The 16,624-nt window shown below is 45.1% G+C and overlaps 1 protein-coding gene across 6 annotated transcripts in view; it reads left to right on the plus strand.

Moving 5' to 3' along the window:
* Positions 1–16,624, plus strand: part of KDM2B (lysine demethylase 2B) — a 759,008-nt gene that overhangs the window by 87,210 nt on the left and 655,174 nt on the right. For all 6 annotated transcript variants that reach the window (XM_085636000.1, XM_085636002.1, XM_085636001.1 and 3 more), the window contains exon 3: positions 15,779–15,857. In XM_085636000.1, coding sequence (XP_085492126.1) covers positions 15,779–15,857 — 79 coding nt within the window. The remainder of the gene's footprint in view (positions 1–15,778; positions 15,858–16,624) is intronic.

Raw genomic sequence — 16,624 nt, forward strand, 5'->3', positions numbered from 1 at the left:
TCTGGTGGCTGGAAGATACTGCAGCCCCCCCTCCCCCCCTTCTACTGTTGAAGTAGCATAAAACCTGGGAGTGCAATTTGACACTTCACTCTCCTTCTGCCCCCACGCTTGATGGTGGAAGGGACTTTCTTCAGTCTAATCAAAACACTAAAACATTTTTTCGACTTCATCCTCCTCTCTGCTAGGAAGACAGTGGCCATAGTGCTGATCCTCTTGCGCCTAGTCTATTGTAATAGTCTTTTGGCGGGGGTGAATAAATCAACACTTAAAAGACTACAGATGGTCCAACACGCAGCAGCCCGCCTAGTCCTGAAACTCCCTCGGAGGTCATCTGCATCAGCGGCGCTTAAAACTCTTCACTGGCTGCCTCTAAATAAGAGAATTTTATTCAAAATTCTCTTAATTACTTTCAGAGCAGTTCTCAAACTTGGTCCAACTTAACTCTCAACCAGATTCACCCTAGACACTACAGTCAGGACCCTCAGATCTTCTTCTGCAAACCTCCTTATACCCCCCTGTTTCAGATATAAAACCAAGGGAGGAAAATCTGTAGCCTCTCTGTGAGCCAAAGCATGGAATCTCATGCCAGCTCAATTGAGGCTCTTGAAAACAGAAACACAGTTCAGGAAGCCTCTGAAGACCTGGAGTTCTGGAGTCCCAGATGAATTCTGCCAATCTCTCATATAGGTCAACGCCTTTCGTTGCTCAGCTTTGCGCCAGGATGCTCCTTCCAGGGTGACAATTAGCGCTTTATAAATATCCAATTCAATTGAATTCAAAAAGAGATAAAAGAAGAGGAATTTAAATGGAGGTTGAAGGTGGCTCAGGAATGAAAAGGTGAGATGTGGACGGTACGTGTGGTCCTCTAGGTAAGAAGAGAAAGTGGAATTTCATAGGAGAAAGTGTGTGTGATATATCTTATGAGGTTAGTGGAGATCTTTTGTCTGGTGGAGAACCTATTATGAGAGGAATCTACTATGTTTGTGGAAGGACTGCTTATTTTAACCTGTTGAGAAACTGGAAGGGTTCATGTTATTTGGCTTTAGTTTTCCATGAACGTTTTCATATAGATGAGTTGAATGAAGAAACCGGCATGAGGAGAGTAAAATGAAGATTTGGACAAGTGATTCTAGACATTTTAGGAGCAATTATTCCTTCAGTGGGTGTAGCCGTGCATGATGTGAAAATTAGACAATTCTCTACAGTAGTAGATAGACTTGATGTAGATAACGCAGGATATTGTAAGGTAATGAAGGCAAAAAGGTGTTGTATTTACGTATCTGGTTATAGTGGAGCAATTGATTCTTTTAATAGTAGCACAACTAATTTGACTCATGAGATTAGATTATTGACAGAACCAGGGTTATAGGAGAGGATTGTAGGATCCTGGATAAGCGAGTTAGGAAATAGCTTTGGTAAAGTAGGAAAAAGATTAGGCAACATTGGTGGTGGTGTTCTTCAATCAGTTTTAACACTGTTAATAATTATAATGATTTGTGCAATTACTCTGTTCCTTTTACCATAATTATTAGAGAATCTAATTAGTAGACATACCAGCACAGTTACAAATAATAAGTCAAGAAAAAGGTCAGTGGATGTAAATAATGAACGACTACTAGGGTTGAATATATCAACAATTAAAGGAAATGGAGGAGAATGGAGGAGAATGTTTGACTGTCAGAAGATGAAAGTTTCAATGAAAGTATGGATTAATAAAGCTTATTAATGGGTTATAGTCATTATTTAAAAATAATCGGAGGGGGAAGTTGTAGTTGTAGGTTTTATTGATGTGCAATTTTGGGTTACAAATTATTTGTGTGAATTAGTACTTTCAGTAATGCATATGGTCATAATTGATGAACTGATGCAATTAAAACAATTTAATTGTCTTGGAAATGTGCTTAATAATTATTAATGTGTTTAATAATGTAGTATAGTTTTTTTTAAAACATGTTTTTATTGACATTTTGTATTTACTGTGACATTTTGCAACATGTGACAGGGTATCCATCAACATATCCTGAACTTCAGAATAAATGCATTGTTCGTCGTGCAGTTATTAGACCAATGCCTGTGCAGACGTGATCCTGTGTAAAATTTCTAAACGGAACTGGGTTGGATTCGAACTGGGGAGGGAGAGGGGGGGAGTCCATGGAGTTTTTGGGTACTGGCGTCGTCGGTGGGCGCGGGATGATGTATACCCTGGTGGACTGAGGGTCCACGTTTAATAATGTAGTATAGTTATGATACATTTTTGTGCGAGACACCATTTATTTAAAGTGGATGCAGTTTTGGGTGTTCTGCTCATCTTTTTCAGCCGCTGAGCTCTTTTTTGATGTTAGAGTAGCTTCACACTTAAACCTCATAACTTTTTTCTCCCAAAAAAGTTATCCAGAGCAAATTTGTTTCTTTTTTCCCCCACATCATGGAGCGTGTATCAGTACCCAGTCTTTGTGGATTCCCCTGGTGGAACCTGAGAAGATAGCCAAAATAATGCAATTTATTTTAAATGGCAGAGTGCTGTGCAAGAAAGCATATGTATATTTTTTTCTAAAAAATGGCATAAACAAAAGGTTTTATGTGCTAAGATCACTATCTTCCAATCTTTCAGGAATAAGCAGAGCTGTAAAAAAGAAACCAATTAATTTTAGCGTTGTTTTTACATTTTTTCAAGTTTTAGCCCATTTTCTGGTTATTACTGTTTCAACCTACTTGAGGTGTGAATCCCATAGGTGAACAGGAAAGCTATGCATTTCTATGAAGTAGATACACTCCTAATTCAGCAAGGGGTTATTCATGTAAAGCACTCATGGTTTTCCCAAAGAAACGTAGGGCCAGATGTACAAAGCCTTTTGGCGGTTGCAAACGGCCCGATTAGCAGAATCAGGCCATTTGCGACCTTAAAAATGCTTTTCACAATGTACAAAAGGCAAATTGCAATTTGATAAGCTGTTTTTGCTTCTAAACATCGAATTCGTATTTGGAAGGGACATCCCTTCAAATTATGAATCAAAATGGTATATATTAATGTTTCGCAACCAAATTTAGTTTGCAAAACAGTAATACTTTACCACAAGTTTAAAACTCATAGTAACCCATTCCTAAAGGGGAAGAGGCTCCTTGTGGACCCCTTCCCCCTTTTGAGAATGTTAATAAAATATTTTTTAAGAGCAGATGGTGGTCCCACGTAAGAAACTGCAAAGTTTCATTTTTTCTTTTTAAACACATCCCGTTTTCCTTTATTAAAAAGCAATCACAGACATTACCACAGCAGGCCACCATCCTTGTAATGGCTGCGATTTCTAATGTGACCTACCTCATTAAAATGCATGAGATAGGTAAATGTAAATTGATACTTGTATAGCGCACTACTCACCCACAAGGGTCTCAAGGCGCTTGCGTTGTGGGGGCCGTTGTGGAGATTAAGCAAGCTATTGCCCAGAGTTGCAGAGTGGGACTCCATGATTGGAATGGCACCGAGGCGAGAATCATCAGGTCCGTGGAATTTTTGAGCCCAAGACCCGCCGAGGCGGGGAATTGAACCCTGGTCCCGGGCTAGATCTCTGCATCAGGGTCTGCCGCTCTAATCATTGAGCCACACTTCTAGGTCTATTTGTGACCCTCTAGGAATCGCTAATGAAACTCAAAATAGTTTTATACATTTGGAGTACCGATTTCCTAATTGCGATTCAGAGTAAATCACGATTAGGAAAACAGTATTCATAAGGCTTATACATCTGGCCCTAATTGTTGAAATTAAAAAACAAATGAAAAGAAGTAGGAAAAAATAGCATTTGTTGGTGTAGTTTTCATCTGCAATATTTTGACCCAATGGCAGATCGTCAGATGTAATATAACTTTCTGGTCACAGAGGTATATAGTATTTGTGGTTTGTTTAAAACATGCAACACCCAGAGGTAACACCTGAGCTGTAGCTTATTATGACTTTTCATTGTGTATAAAGTATGCAACAATTTGAATTGAAGCTCTAATGACTGAAAAAAAGGCGTGAAGAAAATCTATGTATTTTTTAAATGTCTACAAGACAGGGAATTGAAGGACAGTGGTTATTTATACATGCCTGAATCTGGGGGTAGACATACGTACATGATTCAGAGGGCATTTTGCAAAAAGTGTTTATTTTTTAACAATGGCTTACATTTGGAAGCCAGTACGGAGGGAAATCCAATTGATAATAACAAATGTTCTACTACTCTTATGTTTTCACAGTTCCCCCAATAAAAACGGTATTTCTTTGTGTATCAGGGTGTAGTCTGTACAGCAGGAAAATCCCCAAAATTTGATGGGGAGACATCACATTTTTTTCATGAAAAATGGCCCAGTTGGTGAGCAGCTGCCGAATTCAGGGCGGTGGTACGTGTTTGGACCCACTACTTTTTCTAACAATGCCCTACAAACCTCAAACGTTGTCTAAAATCACAAATTTTCATCACATTTCTGTGGGAGTATGTTCTGGAAGCTTCAGGGATCCGCAGAATTCCTGCTACCCAGCGTTCCCACATTTCTCTTGATTAAAAATGATTCCTTGTTTTGCTTGGCCTGGCATCTGTGAACAGGAACAGATGAAAACTGGGACCAAATGATGTCAGTATTTTCTTCACTTGATTGCTGGATTAGTCAGTTCCTGTCACGGTTGATAGGCCCTCCCACCGAAGTGGGATACCGTGCATCAAAAATATACACTGAAGGTATTGACATTTTTCCCTGATGATGGGACAACTAGGTCTCGTAATGCAGTAGATCAGTCATTCAGAATATTGTTTTTAATTCTCCGAAAGTGTCAGTTGGTGATGAACCTAGTAGGAACATGAAAAAAGGTCTGATTGGTCAAAGGCCTGCTCAACCAAAGCACTGGTGCTTTGATGTAAACCCGAAACGATGATGTTAATGATGTTGCTAATCTTAATGTTTTAGAATCCTTTTAGCATTTTGCTTCTCATTGATTAGTTTGCACATTTTTTGACAGTACCTGCCTGTTAGAGCGAGACTGCCATCTTTGTTTCCGCACTAGTTTTTTGCGGGGAGGGGAGTATAAATGCAATGAATGACTGACGCAAACGCGCAGCTCTGGTGCGTTGATGTAAAACAAGATGGTGATATGTTAATGCTGTCACTAATCTTAATGTTTTAGACTCCTTTTAATATTTTGCTGCTCATTGCTTAGTTTGCACATTTTTGGATGGTACACACCTGTTAGAACGGGACCGCTATCTTTGTTGCCACACTAGTTGTTGCTGGGAGGGAACTATAAATGCAGCTTCTGATGCAACAGCGCAGCTCTGGTGCTTTGACGAGTAGCCGATATGTTAATGCTGTTTATAATATTAATGTTTTAGAATCCTTTTAATATTTTTCTGCTCGTTGCCTAGTTCCACATTTTTTTTGAAGATACTCCTGCCTGTTAGATCGGGACCGCCATCTTTGTTGTCTCACTAGTTGTTGCTCGGTGTGGGCTATAAATGCATGTTCTGATGAAACCGTGCTAAAGGCTAGCCCGCCTGTGCCCTGAATGCACTGTGTGCCAGGACCCCTGGTCCTTTTCCATCAAGGCATACACAAGGGGCATGCTGATCTCAATCAGCAACAAAGGTAGGCAATATTGTTGTACAATTTTAAATTGCGACAAGAATGTGAATCTGTTTTGTTGACCTACATGTAAATATGTCCTGATCCCTAAACTAACCGAGCGTCTTAGTAGTAATAGGCCTATAACACCCACCTGCTTCCCGCAGATATCAGAACAAACTGTCGAGGCATCACTCGCATACTGTCAAACACTAGGTCCCTTGTCAAGCATAAATATGAATTTGCTGAATTCATGTACTGCCACACTCTGGACTTGGTATTCCTCACTGAAACCTGGACTGATAGTGCCTCAGACCCTGACTTGAAAATTGCTATTCCTGGAAGAATATGAGATGTCCAGAGTAGACAGAATCGTCAAATGAATGGTTGGGGGGGGGGGGGGGGTAATAGGATCGTCATTTTAAATCTAACATCCGCCTGGCCCAAGAGAAGGTTTCATTAGATCTGTTCAGACCTTCATGGAGTCATGCATGGAGTTTTCAGTTTTCACCTACCTTACTGGGTGACTATTACATTTGGATCCCTTCTGGACCCGTGCCCTCCACATGTTGTGCAATTGGTCTCCTACCTGATTGCGGTCCAGCTTGTTAAACTTTTAAATAACATGCTGATTTCAGGGCTTTTTCCAGTAGCATGGAAAAAGGCACCAGTGCGCCCCATAAAAATAAAACGTCCCAGGATCCTGCTGAGGTTAAAAACTAGAGGACCATTTCCCGTCTACTGCTACCTGCAAAATGTTTAGAAAAGGCTGTAAATGAGGATCTGACGGCCTTACTGGAGGCTAAAAACATTCTGGACCCATCACAGCATGGCTTCAGGCCTCAGCATTGTACAGAATCTACCTTAGTTGTCGCCTCTGAGGAGATTCAAAGGCAGATGGACAAGGGAGGAAGGGCTACACTGATCCTACTTGACCTCTCAGCTGCGTTTTATACGGTTAACCATCTAGAGCTTATCAACCGGCTAGAGAGAGTGGGGATCAGGGGTGCAGCTCTGACCATCCTCCGTTCCTTCCTATCAGAGAACAGACCCTTGCTTTTGGAGGATACACCTCTAATTCCTTCTTGCTTCCTGGTGGGGGTGCCTCCGGATTCTTCATTATCCCCAACGTTATTTAACGTCTACTTCACCCCCTTAGCAAAACATATTTGATCTTATGGATTCTCTGTAATATCCTGCGCCGACGATACGCAGATTGTTGTATCAATCACATCTGATGTCGACGCAGTTGCAAAAGAATTTTAACAACTGCCTGGCAAATATCACAATCTGGATACAAGAAAACTGCCTTAAGTTCAGCTCAGAGAAAACAGAGGTGATACTCTTTGGGAATGGCATATGCTTCTGGAATGATTCTTGGTGGTCAGTTAATCTAGGTCCGCTTCCATCCCCAGTTCAGAAAGTGAAAATTCTCAGGGTCGTGTTTGATGGTCAACTCGGTTTCTCTGAACAGATAAATTCAATTATATTACATCTTCATGTTTCTTTCCTCTGAAGATTCTTAAAAAGGTTCTCCCATTTATTCCATTAGACCTGCAAAATGGTAGTGGTTGCCCTGGTTCCATCCAAGATAGGTTATTGTAATTCTCTTTATTTGGGAATTCACAAACGTCTTCAATCAAAGCTACAATCCCTGCAGAGTGCATCAGCCCACCTGTTCTTAAAAATTCCTAAATTTATTTCCGTTTCGAAAAGCATTCGAGACCTTCACAGGCTGCCTGTTGGCGAAAGGCTAACATTTAAGGCCTTGTGTATGGTACAGAAGACATTACATGGAATTGGCCCTCTCTACTTTCAGAAGACCTTTTCATGGCACGTCCCCCGACGGGTCTTAAGATCTTCTGCTGCTGAAGTAATGACCATTCCCAAAATAAAATAGGATAATTGGGTTGGCAGAAGCTTCTCCTACTTAGCCTGCAAGGTCTGGAGCTCTATGCCACTCTCATTGAGATCGCAAACTACTAGTTTCCTCTCGAGGAAATCTTTGAAGACAAGACTCTTTGTCTGTTTAGGTCTCCATTTTTTGTCAGCCCAGTTCTAGGAAGCTAGCGCCAAGATGCTTCGGCATTTGCGCGCTCTATAAAAACTTTACTTACATCCAGTCCTCTGTGGGTACTACTTTTGTGTGCAATGATTGAATATCCATTGCAACCAGAAATTCACATTCTGGGAAGAAAGAAAAGCTTTGAATTTAGCTTATTATGGTCAACTGATCGCTAGACATGGTGGCAAAAGTTTTTTTGAGCAAGTGTAGTATTTTTCTGATATCTATATATTTCCTGATTGGTTCAAGCATAGAACCATAGCCCGCTATTACATGACATCCAGGAGGACTAGTACAATGTTCGTCTACTATAGCGAGAATGTAAATTCGAGGAGTATGAGGATATGATCTGTTAAGGAAGTTGGATGCTTTCTGTTCAAGGCACCCTTCAGCAAGGCTTCACCTGTAATGATGGCTATTTCATGCTAGATTGAGGATTGAAAATTAAACTGCATCTCCATTTCGTTCATAATTGTAAAGTTGGCCCAGAATTGAATTGTTATGATTCCTAACGTTCTGGGTTTTCATATTGCACCAGCCTTGTCAGCTGGATTGATAACGACTTGTTGGTTGTTTTGGAATGTAATCCATGCATTCTTCTCTAAGGACACTACCTACTGCATAATATAAACACAGTAGTATTCCTGGGGATATTAGGATCATGAAATCACTGACACTCACACTATTAAACAAAATGTTGAAAAGTTTCTGGTAATATCTGTCTTGGCTCCATTTCCATGCATGAAATGTGAGCATGTACTTGCAGCAAATTCAGATAGAAGCGAAACAATTGTTTTGATGGGATGAATATAAATTTGACTGTCAGAACGGTTCATTGTATGGTGCCAATGAATGTGGGGAACTGGGAGACACCAAGTTCCAAATTTATTTATTGAAAAACAACCATTTTAAAAAGGCAACATGCTGGGGGCATGGCTTGGAGCGTCAAGATGGCGGTCGCACTCTGAGAGGGCTCCGGATCTCTCCGTCATTCGCTCTGAATATCCGCCACCATCGGCAGCCATCCGTCCCTTCCAACAGTGACAAACACTCAAATGTAGCCAGGAGCAGACTTTGGCATGGATCGGAACTGCGAGGGGAGCAGTGCAGCGGTCGGGTCCACTCCGGGCCTCCCGGTAACACCGGAGACAAAATGGCAGCCCACACTCGCTGCGGGGCAGTGTAGAAGCCTGAGATCATTCCCCCACCTGGAGATGGTCCCAAGCAACCTGCTGCCTCTCTCTGATCCTTACACTGTGTGGCATCGGCAATCTGAGGCCCCAGGTGGACCACAAGTGTGAAGACGCAGTAGCGGACCCTGTAGCCACACCCCCGCCTCCGAACCTACCCGGTGTCCTGGTCCCGCCCTGATGCGACGCAGAGGCCACTCGCCTGGCGCCATCTCCCCTGCAGTCAGGCGAGTTACTGGGACTTTGTGTGCCCTGGAGGGGGGGGGGGTCCCTTCCAACCGGACTGGACTCCTCTGTGAATGCCTCTCACTCCAGGGGGGCTCAGATTCCGGGAAGGGACCCTTCGAGAGACCACGGGGGCCTCTGGGATGGAAGTACCCGCCCCGGACCAGGTGAACTGGCGGGTCTCTGAGGGAGGATCCGCAGCCCTCACGCCGCGGAGAGAGAAAGGTCCGGCCTTGTCGACCTGCTGAGCTGCGGCTCGGAGAGGCACCCAACCGCCCTCAGGGGAAGAGTTTGGCTGCAAATTTGCACAGTGGCGTGTTTTGGACCCCCCTCCCTTCCCCGGTGACCCCGGGCCTCACGAACACACGCCAGATAGCATGATGGCTCGAATACACTGCATCGGAACATAGGGGCCTGGCTTCTCCCTTCTGCCTCGCGACGACGTGGCAATAGCCCGCTGCTCTCCCTGAAATCCACAACATACTGCGGCAGTGGCTGGGGCCCCAGGGTACCTCTGACACTGCAGCGCAATAATTAGCCCTGGGTATGTCCTCCATCCTGATTGGCACAACTTCTCCTGTGGCGGGCTCGGGCACATCTAGAGGCCTGTGTGGACCGGCCTTCATCTGGACCCTGGCTGCCGGTCTAAGTACTGAGGCTGGCCCTGGAGGAGAGTGGGCCCGGGGCGTGCCCGCCTCACGCCAACGAGGGCCTCGGCCAACTCCCTCCACCCCTGATTGCTGGGCCTCCTTGGAACCCCCCTGCTACTGTCCCTGCTTCTGAAGGGGGTCTGGAGGTGGGTGGGGGCCCTGCTTCCTGGATCACGGGAGCCCAGGTGCAGTGATGCTCACCCTGGGACTGCAGGACTGCTGGACCTGAGAGGGTAGAGCGAAGATAGGATCTCACTGAAGGAAGAGGCCAGTCCACCATCCTAGTGCGCAATAAAGCGGGACGACACTTGAACACTTGCAGGTAGGGAGATCAGCTGTGAGTTTGTGCATCAGCGAGTTCCTGTCCCCCCTCCCTTCCCCGCTGAGCCTCCAAGACTCCGCGCACGAGCCTCCTTGCTGCACTGCTGGATGCCCTCGCTACCCCACCCAATAACCCCAGCCAGCCTCTGAACGCCCGGAGGGGCTCAAGTGCATCTTTCCTGAGCCGCATAAACGGTAGACCTCTATCCCCTCATCCCCCATCCCACGGCCAGGAACTGCCAGGTAAGCGGACTTGACGTGGTCGCCTACCTTGACCCTGCTTCCCGACCAACCAGATCAACCCTGCACACGACATATTGGAGAGTCAAACAAACTTTGAGCGGAAGCGGCTGTATCTCCCCCCCCCCAATGCCTGAAGTTGAGACCTACACTGACACAACTAAGTGACCTGGTCGAAAGGACACTGGGCCTACCCCCCGTCACCCTAGCGGATCAGCAGAGAACCACGTGAACCCGCATAAAGCCTGGGCGAAACCGACCATGGCCATCAAGATAAAGCAGATTGCCACCTTACAATGCCACTGTCATCCACTGACTGCCCTTGGACTCCGCCAACCATGGGAAAGGACCGTGGTCCAAGACCGCCTGCGACACAAACCAAAATCGACCAGCACACGGTCAGCGATGCTGGGGCCCCGTGTGAGATCTCTGGGGGACCCGCTCAGGCGGGATGCGACCTTAGTACGAGAATTTGGGCCGCCCTGCTCCCCGAGTACTTAATATTACCCCACTTGTCACAAAAGCCAAATAAGACCTCCAGAAGTGGCAAGCCCTACCGCTCAACCCATTAGGTAGAGTAGCACTGATGATTTCCCCCCGATTCCTCTACGTCATTCAAAACACCCCATTCCATATTCCTCTGACCTGGTTCAAGGGGCTGGACAGTCTGATCACGAGGTTCCTCTGGAATGGTAGGCGGCCACGCATGGCCCTCCCTCGCTGCCAAATTCCGCCCTTTGATGGAAGCATGGGTATGACAAACTCATACTTATATTACCTAGCAAACCGTCTCCTAGCATTGAATGATTGGTTCAGTGGGGACTGTCTGACCCTCCCTATAGGACTGCACTGAGGGATTTAGGACTCCCTCAAATCCAAACTATAATGTACGGGGGTCCCAACCCCAAGAACTTGCCCGCATTGACCCGCGCAGTTCTGCTAGCCTGGCGTGCCTCCCTACATCACACCCAATGGGGGAATAAACTGACCCAGCAAACACCCCTCTGGCAAGGCACATGGCTGCGAGAAGTGGAAAGCCTGGAAGGATTCAGAGGTTGGGACCTTATTGGTATCTTACAACTCGGTGATATTGGGGTCAACAACCATATCCGTTCCTTCTCAGACCTTCAGACCAGACATATGCTCCACCATCACAGTTTTATAAGTATTTGCAGCGCCACCACACCCTTAGAGTACAGAAAGCAACAGGCATGTCACTTCCAGAGCACAGCCCGTTAGAAGCTCAAATCACAATGGGTAACTTGGGGGGGTGGGTATCACACATTTATCGCTCCTTAACCAACAATGGTCCCACCTTCCTGGACCCACTGAGAACTAGATGGGAGACCTGGCCAGGTGCCCTGGAGGACGATGACTGGAGGGATGCCCTGATGGCCCCCAAGACCATCACTGTCTCAGCCAGACTTCGCTTGGTCCAACTGTACTACTTACATATCCCCTATCTCACCCCTGTCCGCCTACACAGGGCGGGCCTACTGCCACACCCATCTTGTGCACGATGGGATGAGCCCGCAGATTGTTTGCATATGGTATAGTCTTGTCCAGGCATAGCTTCCTATTGGGAGTCACTGGAAACGGAGCTTACGGAGGTGCTGGGATGGGAGGTACCATACAAACCCCTGAACATACTACTAGGTGTCACAGACGCGCTGGATGGGTCTAGAGCAGATACATTATTCTTAGGCACTGCCCTTGTGATGGCCAAATGAGACATTGCAATGGCGTGGAAGAATCCCGACCCGCCTACCATAGCCAAATGGCACAAGGGAGTAGACTTGTGCGCCACACAAGAACTGCAACTGTACAAGGTCAGGGGATGCCTGGCAAAGCATCGGAAGGTTTGGGGCAAATGGTTGGTAATGGTGAGTTAGTTAACTTCCCTGTCCTTTTAGGTCAAGACCTTTATATCATTTGGAGGGCAGTGCTACGACAATGTATACCAACATAAGAATGTTTTATTCGTCTAATGTCATATGTAATTATGCTGCTGAATATGCTGTGCTGTTTGTATTCAGGTTCTTCTGTTGTCTTTTCATAAAATCAATTAAATTGATTATAAAAAAAAAGGCAACATGCATAAAGCCTGGGCGAAACCGACCATGGCCATCAAGATAAAGCAGATTGCCACCTTACAATGCCACTGTCATCCACTGACTGCCCTTGGACTCCGCCAACCATGGGAAAGGACCGTGGTCCAAGACCGCCTGCGACACAAACCAAAATCGAGCAGCACACGGTCAGCGATGCTGGGGCCCCGTGTGAGACCTCTGGGGGACCCGCTCAGGCGGGATGCGACCTTAGTACGAGAATTTGGGCAGCCCTGCTCCCCGAGTACTTAATATTACCCCACTTGTCACAAAAGCCAAATAAGACCTCCAGAAGTGGCAAACCCTACCGCTCAACCCATTAGGTAGAGTAGCACTGATGATTTCCCCCCGATTCCTCTACGTCATTCAAAACACCCCATTCCATATTCCTCTGACCTGGTTCAAGGGGCTGGACAGTCTGATCACGAGGTTCCTCTGGAATGGTTGGCGGCCACGCATGGCCCTCCCTCGCTGCCAAATTCCGCCCTTTGATGGAAGCATGGGTATGACAAAGTCATACTTATTTTACCTCGCAAACAGTCTCCTAGCATTGAATGATTGGTTCAGTGGGGACTGTCTGACCCTCCCTATAGGACTGAACTGAGGGATTTGGGACTCCCTCAAATCCAAACTATGATGTACGGGGGTCCCAACCCCAAGTACTTGCCCACAGTGACCGGCGCAGTTCTGCTAGCCTGGCGTGCTTCCCTACATCACACCCAATGGGGGAATAAACTGACCCAGCAAACACCCCTCTGGCAAGGCACATGGCTGCGAGAAGTGGAAAGCCTGGAAGGATTCAGAGGTTGGGACCTTATTGGTATCTTACAACTCGGTGATATTGGGGTCAACAACCATATCCGTTCCTTCTCAGACCTTCAGACCAGACATATGCTCCACCGTCACAGTTTTATAAGTATTTGCAGCGCCACCACGCCCTTAGAGTACAGAAAGCAACAGGCATGTCACTTCCAGAGCACAGCCCGTTAGAAGCTCAAATCACAATGGGTAACTTGGGGGGGTGGGTATCACACATTTATCGCTCCTTAACCAACAATGGTCCCACCTTCCTGGACCCACTGAGAACTAGATGGGAGACCTGGCTAGGTGCCCTGGAGGACGATGACTGGAGGGATGCCCATCACTGTCTCAGCCAGACTTCGCTTGGTCCAACTGTACTACTTACATATCTCCTAACTCACCCCTGTCCGCCTACACAGGGCGGGCCTACTGCCACACCCATCTTGTGCACGATGGGATGAGCCCGCAGATTGTTTGCATATGGTATAGTCTCGTCCAGGCATAGCTTCCTATTGGGGGTCACTGGAAACGGAGCTTACGGAGGTGCTGGGATGGGAGGTACCATACAAACCCCTGAACATACTACTAGGTGTCACAGACGCGCTGGATGGGTCTAGAGCAGATACATTATTCTTAGGCACTGCCCTTGTGATGGCCAAATGAGACATTGCAATGGCGTGGAAGAATCCCGACCCGCCTACAATAGCCAAATGGCACAAGGGAGTAGACTTGTGCGCCACACAAGAACTGCAACTGTACAAGGTCAGGGGATGCCTGGCAAAGCATCGGAAGGTTTGGGGCAAATGGTTGGTAATGGTGAGTTAGTCAACTTCCCTGTCCTTTTAGGTCAATACCTATACATCATTTGGAGGGCAGTGCTACGACAATGTATACCAACATAAGAATGTTTCATTCGTCTGATGTCATATGTAATTATGCTGCTGAATATGCTGTGCTGTTTGTATTCAGGTTCTTCTCTTGTCTTTTCATAAAATCAATTAAATTGATTATAAAAAAAAAGGCATCATGCTATTTAAAAATGGAATGGTGGCGTAAAGGTTCAGATGCCATTGTGAGAGAGTGACTTTAGAGCTCACTTATATACAGTGTAAATGATGGCGGTCAAAGGAGATTTCATATGTATAAAATAGACAGCTTTTAAAATTGAAACACTTTTTAGAGAAAAAGGTAATTCTGTTGATATCAGAGTTAATCATCAAGACAGGATAGTCAATTTTTGACGCCACCATGCGTCCTGCCACAAAGGTGGTAATGAGTGACGAAAGGCTTTAACACTGTTAGGGAATGAAAAGGGAACTTTCAATGTAGTAAACACATTAATGAACAGTCGTAGAGTCAGTTGAGCGCTAAACGTACCAAGTGTGTAAATGAACAGAACACGAAATGAACATGGAAGTCGTTTGCAGCGGCAAAGATGTGGAGCATGCATGTCAAGCTCACAAACTCAGTAGATCTATGTCCTTTAACACTTTTAAGTACTTGTCCTGGCCTTCTTTAGGATGAAACAATTTGGCCGAATAACATTTAAAGCCATATAAAGAGGTGGGATAACATGTCCCTCACAGTGTTCTTGTAAATGCTGTTTTTCATAAAGAACTGCCTGGTGTTTGAACTGGTTGTAGAACACCTGGTAGAGCTTGTTGGGTATAATATGTGAGTCAACATTGTTCTTCAGGCAATTAAACCAGTTGTTGAAGCATCATTGGAAAGCGAATAGTTTAGGAGAGTACACACAACTGTGTTCTTGAATGTATTAACCATATGGCTTAGTCCAAGCTGGGTGTAGATGAGGAGGCAGTATTGAGTGGAAGGGGAGATTTTGCAGTACAGCAGTCAGGGTTTGCAGTCTGGTATGTGGAAACTTGTGTTATTCACTAGTATCTTCACCCCATGGGTATTGTTTTATATCCTGTTCATGCATGTTCATCTGCAAATCAAAAACTTGACTGAAACAAATTGATAAAGTATGGCTATCTTTGCTCATAAGATTAAAATTACTTTTTAAAATCCTCAGAAATTTACTGAAAAAAGAACATGAATGTGCCATTCTCAGTTACAATTTGCCAGTTGCACATAGCTATGCAAACCATGACTCATGCTCCTGCAATGCACTGTTCATGACTTCACACATCGTTGAAAGTGATACATTATGGTTACTTTTTTCTTGAATGCTGGGCTCACTGAGTCTGCCTGATTTACTAGCAATATACCATTTCACCACAATCTGAAGTCTCACTTTCTCTCCCCAGTATTAACTGTAGGGAGTGCTAGAGTATATTCACTTACTTGTATATATACATTTTTACCTTTGAATCTTTTCTTGTCCTCACCTGTTGTCCATTTACTCCATATCACTGGTGCTGGCTATTATTGCTGATGTCATATCTCATCACTGATATCTATTATGTCATTTGCGATGCTAATAGTATTGCCATGACTGAGGTCTTTATAAAAATTATAATTAACTTGTAAATCAGGCAAAGGAATAGAAGTAGGAAAATGCTTTGATTAAATGCTCTTCTGGAATATTGTTAAGTTATTTTATTGTATGTGGTTAATGTGTCCTAACAGACTTCACCTATGAATATGTGCAAAGAGAGGCTCTAAAGATTCCGCTCCTGTTTCAAAGAAAAGAAGGACTAGGAATTAAGTAAGTGACAATGTAATCTTTATTGATTAAATATACATGAACAAATCATGCATGATCTGGAACTTCTCTTAAATCTTTTTTATGTGTATTTAATTTTAATTTTCTTACGGAAGCTTTGATCCACATGTCCTGAACGTTTTGCAGTGAAGTTGAGAGATGTACTAAACTACACCTCTGTAACTGTGTTACTTCAAAATTCATAGCTATATTTCTTATGGCTACTTCTGCCTGCAGACACCTCACCTCTTCAACTCATCCAGGAGCCACACTGGATCAGGAAGCTTCAAATAGCTAGGGGGCATGGCTTCAGTGGGGTGTTTAGGGTGACCCTCCTCCCCCCAATAATTGCTCTGTCGGCTCACACTTCCCTGTGACTGGCGAGTCTGTTTATTACTGCGCATTATTAGTGCGCAGGACTCAAGCAGAGTTTCTACCCCAGTGATCTTATGCATAAGGACAGACATTACTCTTTGTGCCAGTGGGTTCTGGAGGCATTCCTCCTGGTAGTAACGTTGGCCTTAGTCAGACTCCAAGTCCCTGCAGAAGCACTTGTTTCCCCAGCCCAGGGACTCCCGCATGTGGAATTGTGCGGATGTACGTTTGATGTGTATTCCAGTGGTCTCTGGTGGTGCTCGTCTTCAGACAGAACCATGCATGGCAATTCCTTCCCATGGCATCTAAGTGTGGTACCCGGTGATCCCTACTGTATAACTTAGTAGTAAGGAGGGGCTTTGGGAACTTGGCTGGGGGGCTATGATAACCTCAGT

This window comes from Triturus cristatus, chromosome 11 (genome assembly GCF_964204655.1).
Source record: "Triturus cristatus chromosome 11, aTriCri1.1, whole genome shotgun sequence".
Taxonomy (NCBI): Eukaryota; Metazoa; Chordata; class Amphibia; order Caudata; family Salamandridae; genus Triturus; species Triturus cristatus.